Here is a 21,786-nt window from a genome sequence, read left to right on the forward strand (position 1 = left end):
GAGGCTTTTGTTCTCAGGTAGCTCAGACACTGTGTGAATGAATCAGGTGTTCGAGCCTCAGTGTGTCTGTTGTTGCCAGTCGTGACATTTTTCTGCAGATAATATTGATTAAAGGCTGAACTTCTCCCACCGCGCCCACTGCCCCTTGAGCTGTCCTGTCCTTATCTGTGTTTGTGTGTGTGTGTGTGTGTGTGTGTGTGTGTGTGTGTGTGTGTGTGTGGTACAAAAGCACAGACACACCCGCAAAGTCAATTAAGCACTCCCATGCTGCCGACTGTTTGCTGGAAGAGCCATTACATGAATAAGCAATCAAACACACACACATACACACACACACACACACACACACACACACACACACACACACACACACAGAGTATCCTACCTGTGTATAACACTACACTAGAGCCAAACCCATTAGTTAGTCTCCACTGAACCGAGTAGGTGAGTCAACCAAGTCCTGAATTCATGACCAAACCCTGACAGAGAGTGTCTCTAAAACACACAACAAAATAAACAACTGAAATAAGAGACGGGATCTCAGGAAGGCCTCTCAATGAAAATGTAATTCCCTTATTTTCAGAGCTGGACTAGTCAGGCCTAGACTTCCTGTCCGTCGGCCGTGTTGTTACCTCAGACGTCTTTCATCAGGAGGACACGCAGCATTGCAACACAACACAATGAAAAAGGGACTTTCTGCAGACTGACAGATGAAGCACTGCAAAGTCATTAAACTCAACTGGTCCATCTGAAGAGGCTGTTAACATTTCCTTTGGGATGTTTAGGACTAGAAAGACAAACAAAATGACCACAAAAATTCAAAATGACCAACAGTAGACTCAGAATGACCCAGAAATGAATCAACATCCCTGCCCTCTGTGCATTGGCGCCACCAACTTGAAGAAAACATGCATCTCTGTAAATGTGGGTTTGGCTTTTCACAAACTGAAAAACAGTTATTGTTAAGATTTCAGACTGTGTCTTTATTTTTAAAAATACCTGACATCAGTTTGCAGCCACGTTCCCCTTGACATGATTCACAGATGTTCAGCACAAACACTGGACATTGTGTTTCAGCTTCTGTACAAAGTGCTACTGACTTTCTGTCTGGAAACAAACCCATCGTTATTACAGATCCTCTAAATAAAGTTCCTCTTATTCTTAAAGTCTGTAAACCACAGGCTGACTTAGTATGAAGTCCATTCATCGGAGTACAGAGGAAAACACACCAGCTCCACTCTAACGTCATTAATATGAAATTGAACCTTGAAGGAAGAAGTTCTTTTTACACTTTTAACACGTGTGACTTTTCTTCAGACTTCATGTACAGCTGATCACCAGATAAGACGTGTCAGGATGTGGGTGATTAACCACATCAGCTCGGGTATAATTTTCTGGGTGGAAACTCTGGATGACGTATTACTGTGTGTCGGCTCCTTAAAAGTTAGAAATGGAGCTGAAAACAACGTCCAGTGAAGGTAAACGCATCACCTCCTCACCAGGAACCAAGCCTGCGTCCTGACCCTGAAACTGCTCCTTCAGTAACCGACCAAACATTTTTTATTTCCTTAAAAATTCAGGAGAAAGATTTATTTCTATTCGTTGTCCACACCCTTTTTACATGAGTGAGGGGAACAGCGGCACACACACACACACACCCACACACACCCACACACACACACACACACACACATCCTCCCGCTGTTGCATTAGTTTGGACTGGATAAACCGACACCTGACTCTATGTAAATGTCATTTCTAGGAGACAGTAAGTGAAGGAGGAAATATTCAAGACTCAAGTGTGAGGAGGTTTCCATGGAGAGATCCAGGCAGAACGAATGTTTGATATAAAGCAGAAACACTGGAGCTTTCTGCTCCGGGAAGTTCGCACAGAGCGGTTGGCTGAGGTGTTGCAGTTTACAAGCTGTGATGGACTGGCTGCTTTTGATAGGAAGTGGTTTTGTTGTTGGTTTGACTGCAAAAAAAAAAAAAGGAAGGAGCGAGCAGTGACACCCTCCTCAGTACCGGTCTGACCCGTTCTGGTCCTGCTCCGGGCCTGAGTCTGGCTCTGCAACCCGCCTGATGTGCTCCACATCTCTCCGTAACACATGGCTGCTCTTCCCACTGCAATCCAGCGCGCGCACACACCCACACGCACGCAAGCACGCACGCACATACACACGACGGGGGGGATGCTCTGCTCTGCCCGACCACTGCAGAGGACGGATGCCTTCACATGCCAAAAAACAGCCGCGAAAACACTGCTATGTCTCCACGTCACCGCATCACGGATTGCGCACAAACTTTACGCGCAAAGGCAAATTTACTGCTAATTACACATTTACACAAGTGCGCAAACTTCAACGAACAACAACACAGTTAAACACACAAACACACCTGAGGACAAACCGCGCTGCTGAACACACACACACACACACACATATACACGCACACACACACGCACACACACGCACACACACGCACTCACACACGATAATTACCTTGCTGATGTGAAGTGAAGCGGCAGCAGCTGGTGGTTTGAGTGAGCGGAGGCGCAGAGAGCCGGAGACCAAAAGCACCAGGACACAGACCAGAGCCATGACTCACAACAGGAAGTCAACTCATCAGACCTTCACAATAAAACCCAGCCTGGATTCAGAAGGGATGGATAGATAGATAGATAGATAGATAGATAGATAGATAGATAGATAGATAGATAGATAGATAGATAGATAGATAGATAGATAGATAGTAACTGCAGGTCAGATATCTTATATATAAATAGAGAAATTTTAACCGTTACATAAAATATTATCTTATATACAATAAAATGTGAAGAAGTATTATAGAAAATATAAATATATACAATACAAATATGTACACTGCAAAATGACTGAGGGGTGCAATAGTTCATGGGATAGATAGATAGATAGATAGATAGATAGACAGATAGATAGATAGATAGATAGATAGATAGATAGATTGCATAAACACTGTGTGACACTGTGTGTTTGTTTTCACACACATGAGAATTCCCTTAATTCATATTTTTAAGTGAATAAAAAAAGTAAAATAAGAAAAAAATTTAAAAGATTTTTAGTTTTAAATCAAATTTGTAACATTTATTTTGAAGGGTGAGTTGCCTTGTTTCCGGATCCTCTTGTTTTCTCTCTAACTTGATGCAGCTGATCACAACCAGTGGTTTCCTCTCATTAACCACGCCTGCGGCCTTCAGAGCAGAAATATAATGAACATGTGAGGGGTTTGTAAAGATCATAAATATATAAAACAGATGAACCACAGAGTCTCACAGGAAACTCTGTCAACTTTCCCGTGAGATTTAAGGATATTAAAGGACTATTACAATGATTTATAGTTACACACACACACACACACACACACACACACACACACACACACACAGTTAAATTAACAAACCTTCCTTTCTCTGCAGAGACCAGCTGACGTCTGCAATCAGCTCAACCATATAATCAATCTGTCAGGAGCTCTGTGATTATGAAGGGGGAGAGCGAGGGGGGAGGGAGGGGGGAGAGAAAGTGTGAGAGGGAGGAAGACAGTACAGTACATGGTATCAGAGTTAATGTGGGAGCTTTACTTTCACCTCTTGACCATGTGACTTTTAGGTGAGCCACAGGTAACCTAACCTCCAGGGTCACGACCTGTCTCTGACCTTTAGGCCTCAGGTGTTTAATGATGGAGTCTGTGTTTGACAACAGGAGGAAGGGCATGATGGGAAAGCTTTCGATCACATCACGTGATCTTTACATTAAAAGATTCAGACAGAAACACGGAGCGCTGCAGCTGATTCAACTAATTATCACCTGGGAGGATATGATTTCACCTGTGTCACCTGACAGGCAGCATGGAGCAAGGACCAGGGAAGAACTCTTTCAATTTTTGGGATATTTACTCTGGATTTGAATGTTTTTCTCTGAAGTCTCGTGCATGTTGTTTGACATTGGCCTTCGATTCTTCTGCTTCATGATCGATCAGTTAATTATCTTTTCCATAAAATATAAGAAAACAGTGAAAAAAAGCCTCATCTTATTTCCAAAAGCCCAAATCAACATCTTCAGGTGTCTTGTTTTATTCTGAAAACCAAAGATATTCAGTTTTATTATCACATGCAACAAAGAAATGCATCAAATCTACATATTATATTGATATATTTGACATTTATTCATAAAAGAAAAAACTAAAACATGAATGTTGCCAAATAATTTTCTGGTAATCGACTCATTGTTGCAGCTCTACAAAGATCATCATCTCAAAGTGTGTGTGCATCACACTCGGCCCATAATAGTGTCTTTTATTTGCATCACCATGAACGTTTTAAAACTGACCTTCATATAAAACGGCCTGGTGTTGTAAACCTACACACAGTAAGTCATTGTTCTAACGGTCCTGATAAAACTCTGATCCATTCCAGCTGCACACAGCTGGACAGATATCTGCCTCCTTGAGCCACATCAGCAGCCTCCTCCTCCTCCTCACCACAGCCTCTGTTATCTCTGCAGAGAGCCGGTTACACTCACTCTGTTATCTCATTACCACCCACACACACACACACACACACACACACACACACACACACACACTGAGCTCAGAGGGAATTAAACATCACAGCAGCAGAGCGCCTCTTTCTTCCCGCTCAGACACTGAAACAGAGGAAGAACAGACCTGTGGCGTGTTAACAGACGGATCATCAGCTCCATGATTATTGGAGCAGCTGCTAATATCTCTGTCACTCTAATCTGGTTCTGTGGTTCATGCATTTGCATATTCAGCTTTTCTCCGAGCTGAAACATCGGAGCTGCAGAAACTGATGACGTGCTCGTAACAAAATGATGCAAAACCCCTGTCACTGCTGGTGAGAGTCACTTTCCACAGTAAAATGAACTAAGTTCTGCACGTACACATCAGTCTGAGGTGTTTGGAATATTTTCATTTTATTTTGAATTTATTTCAAGAGCAAAATCCAAATCGCAGAAGCTGTTATAATTTCAATTTCAATTATTAATGATTATTAATTATTATAACTTCTCCAGTGCTACATACAGTAAACATAAACACAATCTGTATACATTAATAAAAGCAGAATGAGTCCTCAGTACTATTGCACAGATAATATGGCACATGATCAGGTCAGTGTTGTCCTTATTAGCCTGATATTCAGAAGTCGAGTTCTCTGATGGCACTTGGATAAAAACCCGTCAGGAATCTGAAAGTGCGAGTTCTTGAGGACCCGTGTCTCCCCGCGGAGGGCAGCGGGGTGAGAAGGCGGTGACCCTGGGTGAGATGAGACTCTGATGATGAGACAGCAGGTTCTGTAAATGTCCTCTGGTGAGGGATAAATGAAGCAATGAGGAAAATCATGTTCTCCAGACATTTATTTTAATTTACAGAATAAATACCAACATGCTGCCAAACTTTGTTCTGAAATATTATAATAACACAGATTCCATTACATCAAAGCTTCACAACATATAATCTGTGTTGCATCATAAAGTCTCATTGTTTGTTTCTCCTCATCCCAGAATGTGGTCTCGTGTATTCAAGTGGTCAAATGTCATTTTAAACCACAGACAAGTGCAGCCTGTCGTTACCATTAAAGCTGCATTAATGTTCAGAAAATAATGGATATTTTCAGATGTTTTCAGTTCTGATTGTTGTTAGTGTCACTACACTGTGCTTTTATTTTGGTGATGTAAAATTGCAACTTCCTCTCTAATTAAACTGCATCTTTTTAAACTGTGATTGCAGACAAACTGTATAAGAGTTTATACCATTCGTCAGCCATATTAATCAAAATAAAAGCACTTAGTCTTATTGGGTTATTGTAAAACTTGACGTGTTTACTTACAGATTTCCATAATTTTACACTTTTATAACAGATAACAGATTAATATTATAATATTAATAACAGATTATTATTCTGTGTCTTGCTACCATCCTTTAAACTGACCTTTGAGTCACATTTCTCAGATGTTAGTAACAGTTTCCCCCCAATAATGTGCAAGTACACAGGTCAAGGTAGAGGTGGTACAGGTGTGTGTGCGCCTGCAGGTGTGATTACAGGAACATTCCTGAGCAGCCAAAGATTCCTGCGGATCCTGCAGAGTTTTGTATTGTGTGTGTTATCCTGTCTGTCTGGTGCGTTTTCAGCTAGATTTCCAATTCTTTAGAAATAATCAATAGTTTATCCTTAAATACTTGTGACATGTATGTGGTTGAGACAAAATCAATATTTCTCAGCCCATGACAGACAGGCTTTTTAATTAAATCTGACTGTGGCTGAATCTGAGGCCGAATCCTCGAGTCCATTCAGACGATAAAAGCCTCAGTTCCTGCCAATAATAAATGCGGCTGCAGGGTGTTGTTGTGCTGCTACTCTCTTCTGTACCAGAGGGAGGGCAGTGCACAAGATTTACTGACTGAAGTCATGAGCTAATAAAATTCCCTGGATGGTAGTTTGCTCCTGCAAAACACCAAAATGATGCTTCTGGTGCAGATTAATGAGACTCATTTGAAAAGAGAAGGGCTCTTTAGCTGACATGCTGAAGATTTTAATGATTTATCAGTGCAATATTCAGCTCACTTATCTCCCCATTAAAATGCACCTGCAGAGACTGAAATCCCTCTGGCTGTTCCAGGATTTCAGAGGAAGAGTTTACTGTAAAATGCTGTGTGGTGACCACAAATCAGATTAATCCAGTAGCATCAGGAAAAAAGAACACCTGACAGAGTTTTCTCAGCCTCAGCACATGATTGTGAGCAGAGGGTTTGGATCTAGAAGTAAGAAAAACACAAAACCTTTACACCAGGTTAAAAGGTATTTTCCTCATGTGTCACAGTTGTGTGTACATACTTCAACCGCTGGAGGTCAGCAAAAACAAGTTTTCTGCTGATGTTCAGTTACTTTTTGAGATTTAATCAAGAATTGATTATTTATATGTGCTGCCAGATGGAGCCTTGGGCTGGACATGCTCTTTACATTACATTTGTATGTAAACACACCCACAAATATCATGGTAAACAGTTGCATTTGCATTACTCAAACTAAAATCAAGAAATCAATAAAGATTTTTTTATATTTATGTTTTCTAGTAACTGTTAGATTATCTGAGAAGGGTGGGAACTGTTCAAGTGCAACAAAGTGTACAACAACATATAATATATAGTACATAAGAATATTAAGAGTGTGCAGTTATGTGAACTATCAGGGAGAAAGGCCACACAGATCATAAAAGACAAAAATACATTTTAAACACGCAGGTGGTGTATGATTAAACACTTTCACTGTTTGTATTGTAAGCAATAATGTAGATATAGTTTTTCATTTCATAAATTAAAGCAGGAAATAGCAGGATTTATATTTATGAATATTTAATTTGGCCATAATTCTGATAATATGGATCAAGCACTATTTGTCCTTATCATTCCTTTTGTGGTCAAAGAACCAAACGACTCATTTAAGTGAAAAACAGGATAAATTCTGGATACTTTTTTTTCCCAATAATTAATAATGAAGAATATATTTTAGGACGATTAATAAATCACAAGCGATATATATTGTGTTTAAATATATCAAGATAAAAACGAGAGTGTTTAAGTCTGTGGATTAATTCAAAGGAAATGTCTTATTTATGTCTGATGGTGAATTTTGAGATAGTAAACATTCCCCACTCTCGTCCGTTGTCCAGGCGGGGCGGTACTCATCTTGACCGTACAGAGTAACTTTGATGAAAGGCGGTCTCGCGAGAACTAACGACGTCACGGGATAATGGCTGGAGATCGCGGATATTAGAAGGTACTTTACTGCTTTTATTTACTTTGCTCTGGATCAAATTAGTGCATTTATTTAAGCAAATAGGGATAATTAATGACGTGTTTGCACGACTCGTAACTGAAATAAGCGTTTCTGGCATTTTGTGCCAACTTACGTCGACACCGCCGGTACAAACCGACAAACCTTCGAAATAAGAGCTCAATGTTTTCCGCGCTTTTTACCACTATGAAAACAGTTAGCTTCAGCCGCACAAACTATCCTCTCTCGTTAGACACTGAATTACTGTAACCGCCTCTGTGATGGCTTGTACGGTACACAGAGTGTTCATAAATCTGTGCGAAGCGACTAACAACCACCAGAAGTCATTTTGACCTATCTACGACACTGCTGTTAGCATTAGCCGGAGCTGAAGGCCTGCTCAGGAAGCAGGCGGGAGCTTTTATTTTCCAAAACCGCTTCTTCATCTCACCTGTCAACGCTGCTTATTCAGAGAATTATATCTGTTGAAAAATGGTTATTTAGATGGTAAATCGTTATCTAGGCTGTTAACATGCCCCGTGGATTGTCCGTCTACACGTTCCCATACTCTCTTCTTCATTCTTAACTATGCCAACAGAGAAATCTACAATCTAAGAGGAGGTGAAGCTGTATCTCAACTTCTCAGCATCACTGATACACTACTGAAAGTAAGTTTTTTTCAATTATTATTATTTTATTACATGGACTTAAAATTCCAGCATTTTTCCCCTGAGCTTTGACGCCATTTTTCATAATATTTAAATTTAATTGAAATATTTTGTCTCTATTTTCTAGCTCTGACATTGGATTTGCGCCAGGTGAGTGAGTAATGTAAACAAACTGTTAGGCTTTATTTAATGTGCAGGTGCTTTAAATGTAGTCAGTTTAATTCAAGGCCTGAACAGATTAAATACTCACTTCAGGATTTCATTGATGGTTTTGAGTGTCGACCAAACCAACGATGAAAAAAAACAAGTATTGTTTATGTATTCAAAGCAGAAACGCAACAATTAATCAATTAGTCAATGGACAGAAAATTAATCTGCAATTATTTTGATGATCAATTTATCGTTTTAATAGTTTTTCAATTAAAATTTACACACATTTGCTTTTTAAATTTTCTTAAATTTGACAATTTGCTGTTTTTCTTCATCATAACTGAATCTAAACAATATTTTATTGTTTTGGTTTATTTGTTGACTAAAATAAGTCATCTGAATATATTATCTAAGCCTTTGGGAAATTATAACCAGTACCTTTTATTTATTTATTTATTTTTATTTCTTGACAGTTTATAAACAAACCAATTCACTGAGAAAATAATTGGCAGAATAATTAGTAATGAAAATAATTGTTTGATCTGAAAACTGTTAAAAAACACATCAAGGAGACACACTGTTGCAGCAAAATGTGGATTAATCCACCACTGAAAATAGTCCCCAACAAAAGCAGTATTTCCTCTCATTTGAGTAACATTTGTCTAAAAATATCTGAAATTAGGAAATAATTAAGACTCATATTTAAGTAATTAGACCATATATAAATGTGAGACATTTTTTGGGGCTGAGAGCTGCAGACACAGTATGGAAACCAGAAAGTGTTGAGAGACAAACTAGTTTTAGCATTTTCATGGGATTTGTTGACAATAGGCAAAATGAATAATGCTTTCCTTCTTTTGAACAATGCAAGTGTGACGTGCAACGTTTAAAGATTAAATTAATAATTCTCAGTATCTGCAGTTTGTGGCTCATGAGGCTGATTTCTCTCAGAATGAAAATACTCACTTTTAGTGTCTTACAGCGCCTCCCAGAGGACAACAGCTCATACAGAGAAAAGAAACTCGGCGTTCTTCTTCATGTGAATTTAAACTGACATTAATGACACTGATGCGACTGTCTCCGTTGTTTTCAGGCAGCAGAGATGACTCATGTCACCAATCATGGGAAGCTGCTGTTGCAGCGTTTGCATCAGCAGCGAGAGATGGACTTCTTGTGCGACATAACCATAATGGTGAGAGATGTGGAGTTCAGAGCTCACCGCAACATCCTGGCTGCCTTCAGCAAGTACTTCTCCTCCCAGGCTGAGAAAGTTCAAGATGTCACGACCTTGGACCCGGACAAGGTCAGCCGCTACGCCCTGGAGAAGCTACTGGAGTTTATTTACACTGGACAGATGAACCTCAGCAGGTAACACAGGTTTTCATACAGGGTGTGCTTTTGTTTTAAAGAGAATTCAGATTAAATTACATTTTTTCAGGTGAGTTACTGAATAAAATGTTTGTTTTCATGGTTTCAGCACCAGACAAGCAGCTGTGCGTCGAGCAGCTGTGTTCCTGGGAATGTCTGAGGCCACAAAGTATCTGGAGGAAATCCCCCACTGGTCCGAGCCCAGCGAAACCTCCCAGTCTGAGGTGGACAAAGAAACTGGCCTCTCTCCTCCCAGTCCAACCTCTCCCGGCAGCCCCACCTCCCCGGTCCCCCTGTCTATTGTCTCCATTGCCGGGGACTGGCATGATGAGGGGAAGGATGGCAAACAGCAGGAGGGTGAGCCCAAAGATGTGGATGTGGGAGAGGGAGACAAGAGCGATGAAGAGTACACCCCCACAACACCAAAGAGCGCTGGACGTGGACAGGGCAGGAAGAGAGGAAGGCCCAAGAGCTTCAGTGGTGAGCAGGCGGAGCCCGGCAGCTCGGCTGATGGCACCCCCAAAACCCAGGCCTACAGGGGGAGGGGGAGAGGCAGAGGGAGGGGCAGGGGGAGAGGCAGAGGGAGAGGAAGAGGAGGTTTTAATAATGAAGATCTGTCTTTAGAAGATTCTGACACGAGTGTGAAGGACTTCGGGGACACCTCCGCAGACTGGAGCCCCTCGCAGGACGACGACTCTCCGGCCAAGAAGCCTCGACTGAGCAGCAGCGAGGGGCGGAGAGGACGAGGCCGGGGGAGGGGGAGAGGCAGGGGCAGAGGGAGAGGCAGGGGCCGAGGCAGGAGGAGGACTGGGGAGGAGGGAGTAGAGGAGGAGAGCGGCTCGGTGGGGGCTGATGACGAAGAGGAGGAGGAGGAAGAGGAGGATGACGAAGAGGATGAGGAAGAGGAGGAGGAGGGTGAGATTGGGGAACAGGATCCGTCAGAGATGGACGAGATGTCGCTGTCGTGCACCGAGTGCAACAAACTGTTTAAAGACGCGAGCAGCCTCCGGCGCCACGAGAAGATCCATAAGGGCCTGAAGCCGTTCGTCTGCATCTTCTGCTCCAAGACGTTCAGACAAGCCACACAGCTGAAGACACACCTGCGCATTCACACAGGTGAGTCACAGGTAATACCTCAGCTATCAGGGATTTCATTAGAACGGTAAATCAGTCAGCTAATTATTATTTTCATTACCAATTAATCTGTGTCACATTTATCAATGAATCATTTAATCTTTAATGAATCAGAAAATAGTCTCCGTTAGAGCTGAAACATTTCACACATTAAATAATCTGTTAATAGAACAAAAATAATCAGTGACTATTTTTTGATTGATTAATTGTCTCTGTCATTTTTCAAGCAGAAATAGTGAAAAATAATTCTCTGCTTTTCTCTGCTTCATATCATTGTAAACTAAATACTTTTACTACTGTTTGGCATTTCAAAGACTAAACGATTGATTGAATAAATAATCTGATCGATAATGAAAATCTTTAGTGTGCATCAGAGTTCCCGGAGCTGAAGGTGAAGTCTGTAAAAGTTTTGTTCCAAAACACCTTTTTAAAAATGGTATAAAACACAGAAAAGCAGCAAATCCTCATCTCAGATTTCCTGATAAATAACGTGAACCGTTAAAACTGAAAATAAATGTTTTTGTCTTTTGACTAATTCAGGATTTTCTGCAGCATATTTTAGAGGAGGAACTCTGACTGGCCTGGAATAAAAAGCGTTCATGTGAAGCAGCTGCACTAGTTTCATCCGTGGCTGTGATCAGAGTGGAGGTGGTTTAGTGGTTTCCACCTCTGCTCAACAGTTTCTTTGTAATTCAACAGCTGACAAATTGTTCCAGCACATGAAGCGATGTCAGCTAAGGTTTGATGAACTTCAGACAGTTCGTATCAGTGTGTTTTCTCTTCGTGGCTAATCTCTCCTTGTTGTGTCTCTTCCTCTCTGCAGGCGAGAAACCGTTCGGTTGCTCCGACTGTGACAAGTGTTTTGCTCAGAAGTGCCAGCTGGTTGCTCACCGCCGCATGTACCACGGCGAGGAGAAACCTTACACCTGCGAGCGCTGCGGCTTCAAGTTTGCCACGTCGTCCAATTACAAAATACACATCAGGTACAAGTGCTGCGTCAGTCACCAGACTTTAACAACATTTAATCCACATTTCTTCTCTGTATTATCACAAGATATTAATAGAAACATCCATCGACCTCAGAGGGTTAAATAGTGACACCTTAAAGCTGCAACTTATATTGATTAATGTGTCAATTATTTTTGATTTATTCAGTTTCACGATGATATGAAACTAAAAAAAAACAGTAAATCCTCATGTTTAAGAAGCTGATATTTGGAATTTTTACTGGATGAATGACTAAAATTAATAAGTGTCTGCTAACTCTGGACATAACTCAGCATCTCCTCCTGACTCCTGACATTTTATTTTTCATGTTAGTCGAGTGATGTTTGTTTCCGTAGACACAAACAAAGTCTCAGTGCGACTCCCTGACTTTGTGTTTGTTTGTTTTCTACAGACTGCACAGCGGGGAAAAGCCGTACGTCTGTGACATCTGTGGTCAGGCGTTCGCTCAGTCCAGCACCCTGACGTATCACAAACGACGACACACCGGAGAGAAACCGTACCAGTGTGACCTGTGCGGCATGTCGTTCTCCGTCTCGTCCTCCCTCATCGCACACGCAAGAAAACACACGGGTGAGATGCTTTTACCTTCTTTATTAACCCGGGGAAAGAGTGAAGGAGGAATTACACAACTGTTCTGGTTTCCTTCCAGACTCTCAGTTAACAGCTCAAAGCAGCTTGTTTCCATTCGCTTGACTCAGTTGTTTAATTATATTAAAGTATTAAAATTTAAATATATTGGGGCGTCGAGTGGTGCAGTGGTCTAAGCAGGCGCCCCGTGTGTAGAGGCAGCTCCTCGCTGCAGTCGGCCCCGGTTCGAATCCCGCATTGGACGGCCCTTTACTGCATGTCATTCCCCCTCTCTCTCTGCCTCCCCATTTCCTGTCTCTCTCTACTGTCCTGTCCAATAAAGGCACAAAAGCCCCAAAAAATATACTTTAAAATTTAAATATATTGTTTTACACGTGTGTGATATGAACGTATTTCTGTTTTTAGGTGAGACTCCGTACAAATGTTCTCAGCCAAAATGTGACGCACGTTTTGTGACGTCTTCTGAACTGAAGAAACACATGAGACGACTTCACCCAGGTGAGTTTCCACTTTTCTTTATAGAACAACGTTTCATACAAATGATATTCACAACTAAGATTAAGACGCACGCCTAGGGTAATTTCTTATTTTCTTAATTTGACACTCATCATCTCAATACGAAGAGTAGAGATGTTGTGATTCACTGATTGAGGGAAGTTGCAGGTAAAAGAGGAAATTAAAGGCCTGAAGAAAAGTTTAAGCTCAAGAGAAACTGACGTGATGTGAACTTTAACCCTGACTGCTGAACGAGTGAACAGCCAGTTCACCAACAGAGCTGCTCCTCGCGGTGATCAGAGGGGACGACAGGAGGGTTTAATCTGTCTCGCACTGTGTTTGTGTTTGTGCAGAGGGGAACACCGGCGTGCAGTGCCTGCTGTGTGGAAACAGATTCGCCAGCGTGAAGAACATGATCAAACACCAGGAGAAGGCTCACGCCGATGAAGTGCGGCAACACAAGGAGAGAGCCAGAGCTGGTGGGTGTTTTTTAACAGGATGTTTTTATTTTATTAATTGAAATTGATCGCACACTCTGGCTATGTCCACATGACTACGTTTTCATTTTTAAGACAGTGTTTTCAAACGCAAACGTTCTCCGTCCAGACTAACGCACCTGAAAACACATACATGAGCAATCATGTACACTGAGCATGTGCGAGCCGGTGTAAACAGGAAGTAGATTATCTACTCTGCAGTTGATTAGTCGCAAAAAATACTATGAACGAGGAACAGTAAAGACAGCTGCAGTGTTAAAACAGAGAATGTAAGTGAACAACAGCTGCTAAGACAACAAGGTCAGTAACACTGTCATTCATCATCATGTTGTATTCACCACTGGTAGTCCAGGCTGATGAGAGCCAATCAGGAGAGACCGTGGCTGTGACCTCATTGTTTACAAAGGTCTCAGTCTCAGGAAACGTAGGAAAAGTGATGAGTGTTAAAATGAAAACGTAGTCGTGTGAGTCTCCCATAAAGATCACGACGCAGTCAGGTTCAGTTTCTGACTGTGTGTGTGTGTGTGTGTGTGTGTGTGTGTGTGTGTGTGTGTGTGTGTGTGAGAAGCAGTCGTCCTCCTGGCCTCCAGTCATCCTGTGGCCTTCGTCCAGAGCAAACTCTCCCAGGAAAACAAAGGTTTGGTGTCGATCCCCGAAGGCGAGCCAGCCAACCCGGAGCCCACCACCCCCAACCCCAAAGCCATAGCTCCGTCTGCAGACGCGGACGCCAGCTCCGCCGAGGCCGACGCTGACGCTACCACCACCGCCTCCATCATCGAGGGCTTCAAGTCGGAGCCCGCTCACCCGCCTATCACTGCCGCGGACCAGGTGACCTTCGACGCTGACCAGGAGCAGACCATCAACTCGGACACCCTCCACGCTCTGGTGGAGCAGCTGCGGCCGCCGCCCTCCCCGGCCCAGAGCCTGGAGCAGATCGTCATCATCAGGACAGTGGACACCGCCGAAAACAACCCTCCTCAGCAGTGAGGCCCGAGCCACGGCGGGGTCAAAGGTCACTGTGGTTGAACATTTCACTTGTTGACACACAAGCTGCAGTCAGCCTGTGGATCCAAGTCGAGGCTCAAATTCAGTCTTGTTTCCCTAAAAATAGACTTTAATGGACATGTGGTAAAATGTAAGTGAAGGATAAAACTGGTTTATTACAACTTGGGTTTTATTTTTATAGTTTTGTCCGTCATCTCTATCAGTAATAAAACGATTAGATGATTAAAGATGGCAGCTGAGATCTTTCAACTTGATAAACTCAGTAAAAAGAAGTCGGACAGATCAAGAAACACGAGCAGACGGTGAAATTATAATTCAAACTGTCCATTAGAAACAAGTTCGACCTACTGAACTGAACTTTTCAGGTGCGCACGCTTTCAGTTTGTTTGATCGTTGGTTGTTTTTCTCGTGTCATCAAACTTGAGTGAAATGATTTTGCTGCTTCCAGATCTCAGCTGTTACTTTAAGTTACTGTTGTAATTACTTGTAGAAATGAGGGAAGAAAAAACTTCAAAATAAGACCTGAGTTGTAAAACAAACAAACTAACATTTGTCTCCTTTTCTCTTGAGTCCGTCACTGACAAACGACTCGGCCACATTTTCACTAAGTGGAAATCGAAGGTAGAAATCCAACAGAGTGGATTCGTTATTGATGCCAGAAAAGCCAGAAATCAACGCCACTGAACAGATAACCCTCTGTCGCCATAGCAACTTCAATTTAGTTCCTGGTGCCGCAAGTGTTTTCATAACTCTGAAACAGGTGGTGAGGAATTTACTGTACCGAGTGACATAAACAACACTGATGATTTTAGGGCTGCAATTAAACATTATTTTCATCATTTAATGTGCAGATTATTTTTCTCTGTGAAAATATTGATCCATCCCAGGTGACGTCTTCAGATGATTTGTTTTTTTCTGACCAACATCCCAAAACCCAGAGATATTCAGTTTACTGTGACGCAAGACAGAGAAACTGAAAATCTTCACATTTGAGGGGCTGAAAAGAGCAATTCTTTTGGAATTTTTGCTTGAAAATTTACCTAAATAATGAATCTTGTCAAAATAGTTGGTGATTATTATTCTGACAATCAATCAATCCACTAATTGTTGCAGCTCTAGATGAGTTCATGTTGTTTTGTCTCTAACGAAGCTTGATCTTTTGAAATTCGTTAATAAATCTTCATCAGAGATGCACAGATCCAGCGTTCTGCTGCCAACACTGACCCATACAGTAACGTGACTAATCCACATTAGATACAGTTTCTATTCACGTCATAAAATCTACTGTTTCGGGTCTTAGTTACATCACTCATAGTGAGTCGATTCAGTTTTGTGTTGCCGTAGAAATCCTGCAGCATAAATGACAGCAGTTAGTTTGTCATTTCAACAGCATCCCAACAGCGGGAGGCATGTTGTCATATTTTCTATTTCACACATAAAAGAATCACTTTAATTAGAGGTTAACGGATTTTAAAGAGCATCGAGTTCAGGTGTCAGGATCAGCATCAGAGGAGGACAGAGTCTGATCGGTGCGTCCCTGATCCTCACAGTGGTTCAGAAGAGGAGGAAAAGCCTCCTGGGTTTAGTTTATGGGAACTTTTAGTCAAAACTGTCTGTGGTAAAAAGTGGAAATGTTCTACCAGGTCTGAATATCACTCCTCATTTAGAGCCATGTCTCATTTCATCACTCTGAGTAACGCGTCATGTAGCGTCAGTGACATCGCCAGAAAACCTCTCTGCTCTACTTTTTCTTCCACTGTGGCTGATGAGTTTAGTTGAACTTTATTTAAATTTTACTACTTTACCAAAAAAAACCTGTCAGACTAACAACATGTTCTCGGACAGTGACGTGTGGCTGGAGTTACTTTTCTGTTACAGCTCAGTAACAGATGAGTAACTAACAGAAAAACAAGGTCATCAGACCTAAATGTTGACAGAATAAATGTGTAATGAGACAGCCAATACAACTCTTCCATTGTTTTAATAGATATGTATGTAGTTAGCAGGAGCCTAGTTATCGCTCTGAGATATGATTTTTATTTATCATAAATGTTTCACCTGTAAGTGTTTGACATGTGATGGTGGCTTTATCATTGTGAACAGCCCTGTTGATGCAAACCAAGGTTTCTGTTTCAGTGTAATATAGTTAGTGTTTTTTTTGTTTTTTTTTAAAGCAGCTGTTTCAGGTCTTAGCAGAAATGTTTGTGCTTCAAGTTTGAAAACTGCTTCATATACAGTGTTTCTATCAACTTGAAAGTAGCTGTTTGTTTCATGTTTTCTTTTTTCTTTCTTTGTTTTGGATAAAACGTCTGCATTACGTGTACAGAAATGTGAATTACATACACAGCTTCACTACTGTATAAAAACTGTACAACAGAACAGGAAAATAAAATAAAAGACAAAAAGGGACAATCAGGTGTGTGGCACATTTATCAAACAAACACCTCATATTCAATAAAAGATTATGCTTTATATGTATGGTTAAAACAAGATATTCCTGGAGTATCCACATGTGAACAACAGAAAATAAAATCAAATAAAAACAAGCCAAACCAGGAATTACAACATAAAAAAAGAAGATAAAGTTTAATGGTAATCAATACGTGTCAAGGTGGAGGAGGATTTTCTACAATCAAGCAACCCAAAAGCTGCTCTTATTAATTAATAAGATTGGTTAATTAAACCATTAATGGCTTATAAAGCATTAGTAAATTATTTATTAATCATTAATAAAATCATTAATTTCACCGTCATTTGGTATCTGAGAGAAGAGGAATCAAATTTACATTTTTAAAAATAAATTTTAACCATCAAAATATAAAAAGAGACATTATGTTAACGCTTGCTACAGAAAAAATTGTTTACTACTGTTTTAAAAAATTGCTTTTGTCTTTTGTCCCTTGCGAGACGCCGTCCCCCCTTGTTGCCGTAGCAACTCATACGTTACAATAATAAAGATGGCTCGCGAGTTTTACGAATCTCTCTGCGCACAGCAAGAGATAAAAATAAATCCACTTATTGTAGAAGTTTTAGAGAAGACGACGCTGACGGAGTGAGTAGTTAACTGTACATTAAATAACTAAATATTAAGATTAGGTATTTATACGTTGTTTATTAAATAAGTAGAACTCCTGAATTCCGAGTCTTCGGCTAGTCGAGTATGAGAGCTTTTTCCAAATTTAGCATTTTCTAATTTGTTTCTTTAAAAGTATTTCTTTCCCAGAAAACACTGGACTAAATTATTGCAATTAAAGTATTTAATTAATCAAAATTAAAAAGCTGTTACAATCGGTTTTCTGTTTTTGGCTCTGCATCTTTAGGAGAAAAATATTGAAGATTTGTTTTGACCTTTTTTCTAATTATTCAGATTCTTATGCACTTACAAGAACTTGTGCCAAGTAAATTAAAGTAGAAAATGTTTGATTAACAACTTATTGTATTTCATCTAAATCTGGGACAGTACGCGTGTAAAACTAGACAGGTTTTTACAAATGTAAATCAGTTAAATTCTGTTTCGTGTTTGGCAGGAATTTCACCTTGAAACTGGCAGGAAACAACCGACTGAGACGCGTTCAAAGACTCAACGATGAAGACGTTCTCATTGTCTGTAAATGTCTGAAAAACAAGTGTGTGACAGGTGAGCAGTCCTGGTTCTGGTGAACACCTTAACTAGGATATTTAAACTATTTTAAAACTTTGTTCTTTGTATATGGACAGGTCTTGATGTGAGGTACAATAACATCACAGATGAAGGGGTTGGACACCTGGCCGACCTCTTACAGGTAGGTCATGGGGGATAGGTCATTGATTTTAAATAAGTAACAGCTCAGAGTCTCATTTTACTTTTCATGCACAGTCCATGGATGTTAAAGGTTAAAAACAAACAAAAGGAGGAAAATAGTTTCATGTTATTCATGTTGCAGCTGTAGTTTATGTTAAACTGTGTGTTTTCCCTGAGCAGGAGGAGAACTCAGCTCTGCGCTGTTTGGACCTGAAGTTCAACAACATCCTGACAGACGGAGCTGAAATCCTCAGCAAGAGCCTGCAGGTTAATTTCTATCTGTCATAAATGCACATGCTAATGTAAACTTACACTTACTTTTACATGTGTGGATTTAAAAGACAAAGTTGGGGTTATTTTTATATATTTCTTATTGTCAGGAAATACCATGAATACCAGACATAGTTTCTATCAGACAAACAAGGGGATTTTATCATTTAAATTTGTTGGGAACTATTTTGAACGGTGGATTAATCTGCATTTGATGCTGTAGTGAGTATCTGAGGCAGCAGGACGGTGTGTATAGGAGTTAAACTACAGTGTGTGTGTTCATGGTAATTATTGACGGTAACACCTTTTTTCTTTTCCCCTCTGCCTTAAGATTTTAAATGTCTAATGTCTGAAGGGTAATGATTTTGCTCTCTCTCTCTCTGCAGTGTAACCGCACCTTGCTCTCCCTCAGGCTGTCAGGTAATAAGATCGGGAACAGGGGAGCCATGCACCTGGCCAGCATGCTGCAGGTGAACAACACCCTGCAGGAGCTAGAGCTGGCTGACTGCGACCTGGTAAACACACATAGCACTGTTGGCCACTGATGATGGTTTTAGTGTCACTTCACTGTCTGTTTTTTTTTACTTTGTGAAGCAGCAGAGTAGAAGGTTAGATTGTCACAGTCCAATCAGGAGCTGGTTTGTCTGACCTTTCCTCTGTCCCTGAAGGCCACTCAGAGTGTGATCGCGTTCACCATCGTGTTGAAAAGCAACAAGAGTCTTCGCTCTGTTGATATCAGCCGGCCGCTGCTCTTCAGCCACCAGGTACAGACACACAGAGCATCACACTGATGTATTAGTTCTGAGTGTCTCTGTCCTTCATATTTGATTTATAATACAAGGTCAGTATCAGTGTGGATCAGCTGACAGATGTACGACTGTAACCTGAGCCTCTGTCTCTCAGGAGGAGTGGGCGGTGCACTGCTCTGAGATGCTGGCTCTGAACAGCAGCCTGGTGGAGCTGCACCTGGGGAAGATGGGGATGACCGACACCGGGATGGAGAGGCTGAGCGAAGGCCTGAGGCTCAACCACAGCCTGCGCTACCTGGACCTGCGCTGGTAGGAACGACAACATCAAACAAAATGCCGCGTGGTTCAAATTCATACTGTGGGTGCTGCTGAGGTACCTCACCTCGTCTTTGTTGTCTGTAGCAACCGTGTGACTCGTGACGGCGTGCACCATCTCGCCGAGGTGCTGAAGCAGAACCCGACCCTGGAGATCATAGATCTGTCGTCCAATCGGATTGAAGATGAGGGCGCTGTGTACCTGAGTGAAGCCATCGCCTGGCCACGCTGCGCCCTGAAGGAGTGAGTCTGACACACTCAGGAAAACGTTAGAAGTTACAGTGACGTTTCACTCTCGGACATTTAAACCTGTTTTATCTAAACATTTTATTTTTATTCAGTAAATGTTCTGGTGGTCGAGGGCAGTGAGTTCACAGCTTCTGACCCCTTTAAAATGAATCAGTGTTTCCTTGTGGGTCATGGGTTACAGGCAAAAAGTATCTTTTTTTAATTTAGTTTGTTTCTGTGTCAGTTTTCTCATCTGAATATTCAACAATGCTGATTTTATTTTATGTTGTTTTTCACTCACTGAAAGCTCTGGAAGTCCGGATCCCACAGCCCCACCGGTTGGCAGCCGGCTCGATCACTAGGAAAGCCAGGCTCCACAAAAATAAATTAAAATTAAAACTAAAATTAAAATAAAGAAAATCAAAAGTGAGTGAGTGAGTGAAAACAAACAAATAAAAAAATAACCCTCTTGTGACCCCTCAGAGTTATTTTGAGACCCCTTGGTGGGTCCCGGCCCCCAGATTAAGAACCATTATTTTAAATGAATGACTCAGTCTGTCTTTGTCTGTCAGGCTGTCTGTCAACAGTAACAACATCAGGACGGAGGGTCTGCTGTCTTTGACTCAGGCTATGAAAACTAACACAACTCTGACGCACATCTACATCTGGGGAAACCTACTGGAAGAGCCTGTCTGCCAGGTAACACACACACACACACACACACACACACACACACACTATGGTTATACACATGCTGTCCTCCTGAGCTGCAACAGATTCAGATGAGCTGCTTCCCTCAGGCCTTCAGAGAGCTGATAACCAGCGGCCGCCTGCTGCCGCAGCACACAGACGTCAGCGCGTACGAGGTGGACGGTCGGGTGTTTCTCGCCGAGGTCTTCCAGAATTTGAGGAGAAATTATTACAGCACAGACTGCTCTGGTACAGAAACACACTCCGACTCAAACCCCGCTGCCGGGCCAGACTTCACCTCTGCACGGCTCATTGAGAACCAGCAGCTCGTTCCTCTGCAGCCCTACTGAGCTCATTAACTTCTCCCAACACACAGAGACAGTCAGAACAGTCAGACACACCCACCAAAGCCTGTACGAGCATCAAAAGAACAGAATAAATGATGCAAATATGACAAAAGAAGTCGTGAAGCTTCTGAACAATAAAGGTAAATAAAATGTTGCCTATGATTCTTTTTCTTTAATCAAAGGTGAATCCAAAATCAACATCTGCATCCCGAGATCCTTCTGTTTTACATTTAAATGTGAAATGAGATTTAAGGGTGAATGATATGAACTGTAAGGATTTAAGCAGGTGAACATACATTGTGTGTGCATCTGAAATAGTTCAAGTATTCAGTAAGTGCATTTCTAAATCTCAGCAGTGATTCAATATCTACTCTGACTCAAACTGCATCATGATGTGGACACACAGCATCATCATATCTGTGTCCAGAGTAATGATTCCACACCAGTTACACCTAAACACTAATGAAATCAGCTCGTGGAGGGAGGCAGAGCGTACAGCAGGAGGTTCAGAGAAACTACCATGTGTTTGCCATGGAAACAGCAGTTAACAGAAATCTTATAACCACAACACCTGCCCGACTAATGACATTCCTGTCAGTTCAACTTCACAGAGCTGTTTGCCTGGATGTAGATTCTCAATGAGACTTTAAAAAAAAAATCTTTTG

General features: G+C 41.4%; 2 protein-coding genes across 2 annotated transcripts; both read left to right on the forward strand.

Moving 5' to 3' along the window:
* Positions 1 to 7,795: 7,795 nt before the first annotated feature.
* On the forward strand, positions 7,796 to 15,605 carry LOC111238308 (myoneurin-like). Its single transcript, XM_022767743.1, has 11 exons — positions 7,796 to 7,831; positions 8,427 to 8,496; positions 8,624 to 8,646; positions 9,740 to 10,014; positions 10,124 to 10,566; positions 10,684 to 11,130; positions 11,972 to 12,131; positions 12,548 to 12,726; positions 13,150 to 13,242; positions 13,593 to 13,718; positions 14,308 to 15,605. Exons 4-11 carry the CDS (start codon positions 9,749 to 9,751, stop codon positions 14,721 to 14,723), a joined length of 2,130 nt encoding a protein of 709 aa, XP_022623464.1. The 5' UTR covers positions 7,796 to 7,831; positions 8,427 to 8,496; positions 8,624 to 8,646; positions 9,740 to 9,748; the 3' UTR covers positions 14,724 to 15,605.
* Positions 15,606 to 17,698: 2,093 nt separating this feature from the next.
* On the forward strand, positions 17,699 to 21,124 carry lrrc34 (leucine rich repeat containing 34). The gene is made up of 10 exons (XM_022767744.1): positions 17,699 to 17,793; positions 18,269 to 18,378; positions 18,459 to 18,523; positions 18,703 to 18,789; positions 19,179 to 19,307; positions 19,461 to 19,556; positions 19,696 to 19,850; positions 19,944 to 20,099; positions 20,657 to 20,783; positions 20,885 to 21,124. The coding sequence occupies exons 1-10, from the start codon at positions 17,699 to 17,701 to the stop codon at positions 21,122 to 21,124; spliced, it is 1,260 nt and encodes a 419-aa protein (XP_022623465.1).
* Positions 21,125 to 21,786: the final 662 nt, after the last annotated feature.

The sequence above is a fragment of the Seriola dumerili genome, unplaced genomic scaffold (assembly GCF_002260705.1).
Source record: "Seriola dumerili isolate Sdu_G_001 unplaced genomic scaffold, Sdu_1.0 BDQW01001298.1, whole genome shotgun sequence".
Classification (NCBI taxonomy): Eukaryota; Metazoa; Chordata; class Actinopteri; order Carangiformes; family Carangidae; genus Seriola; species Seriola dumerili.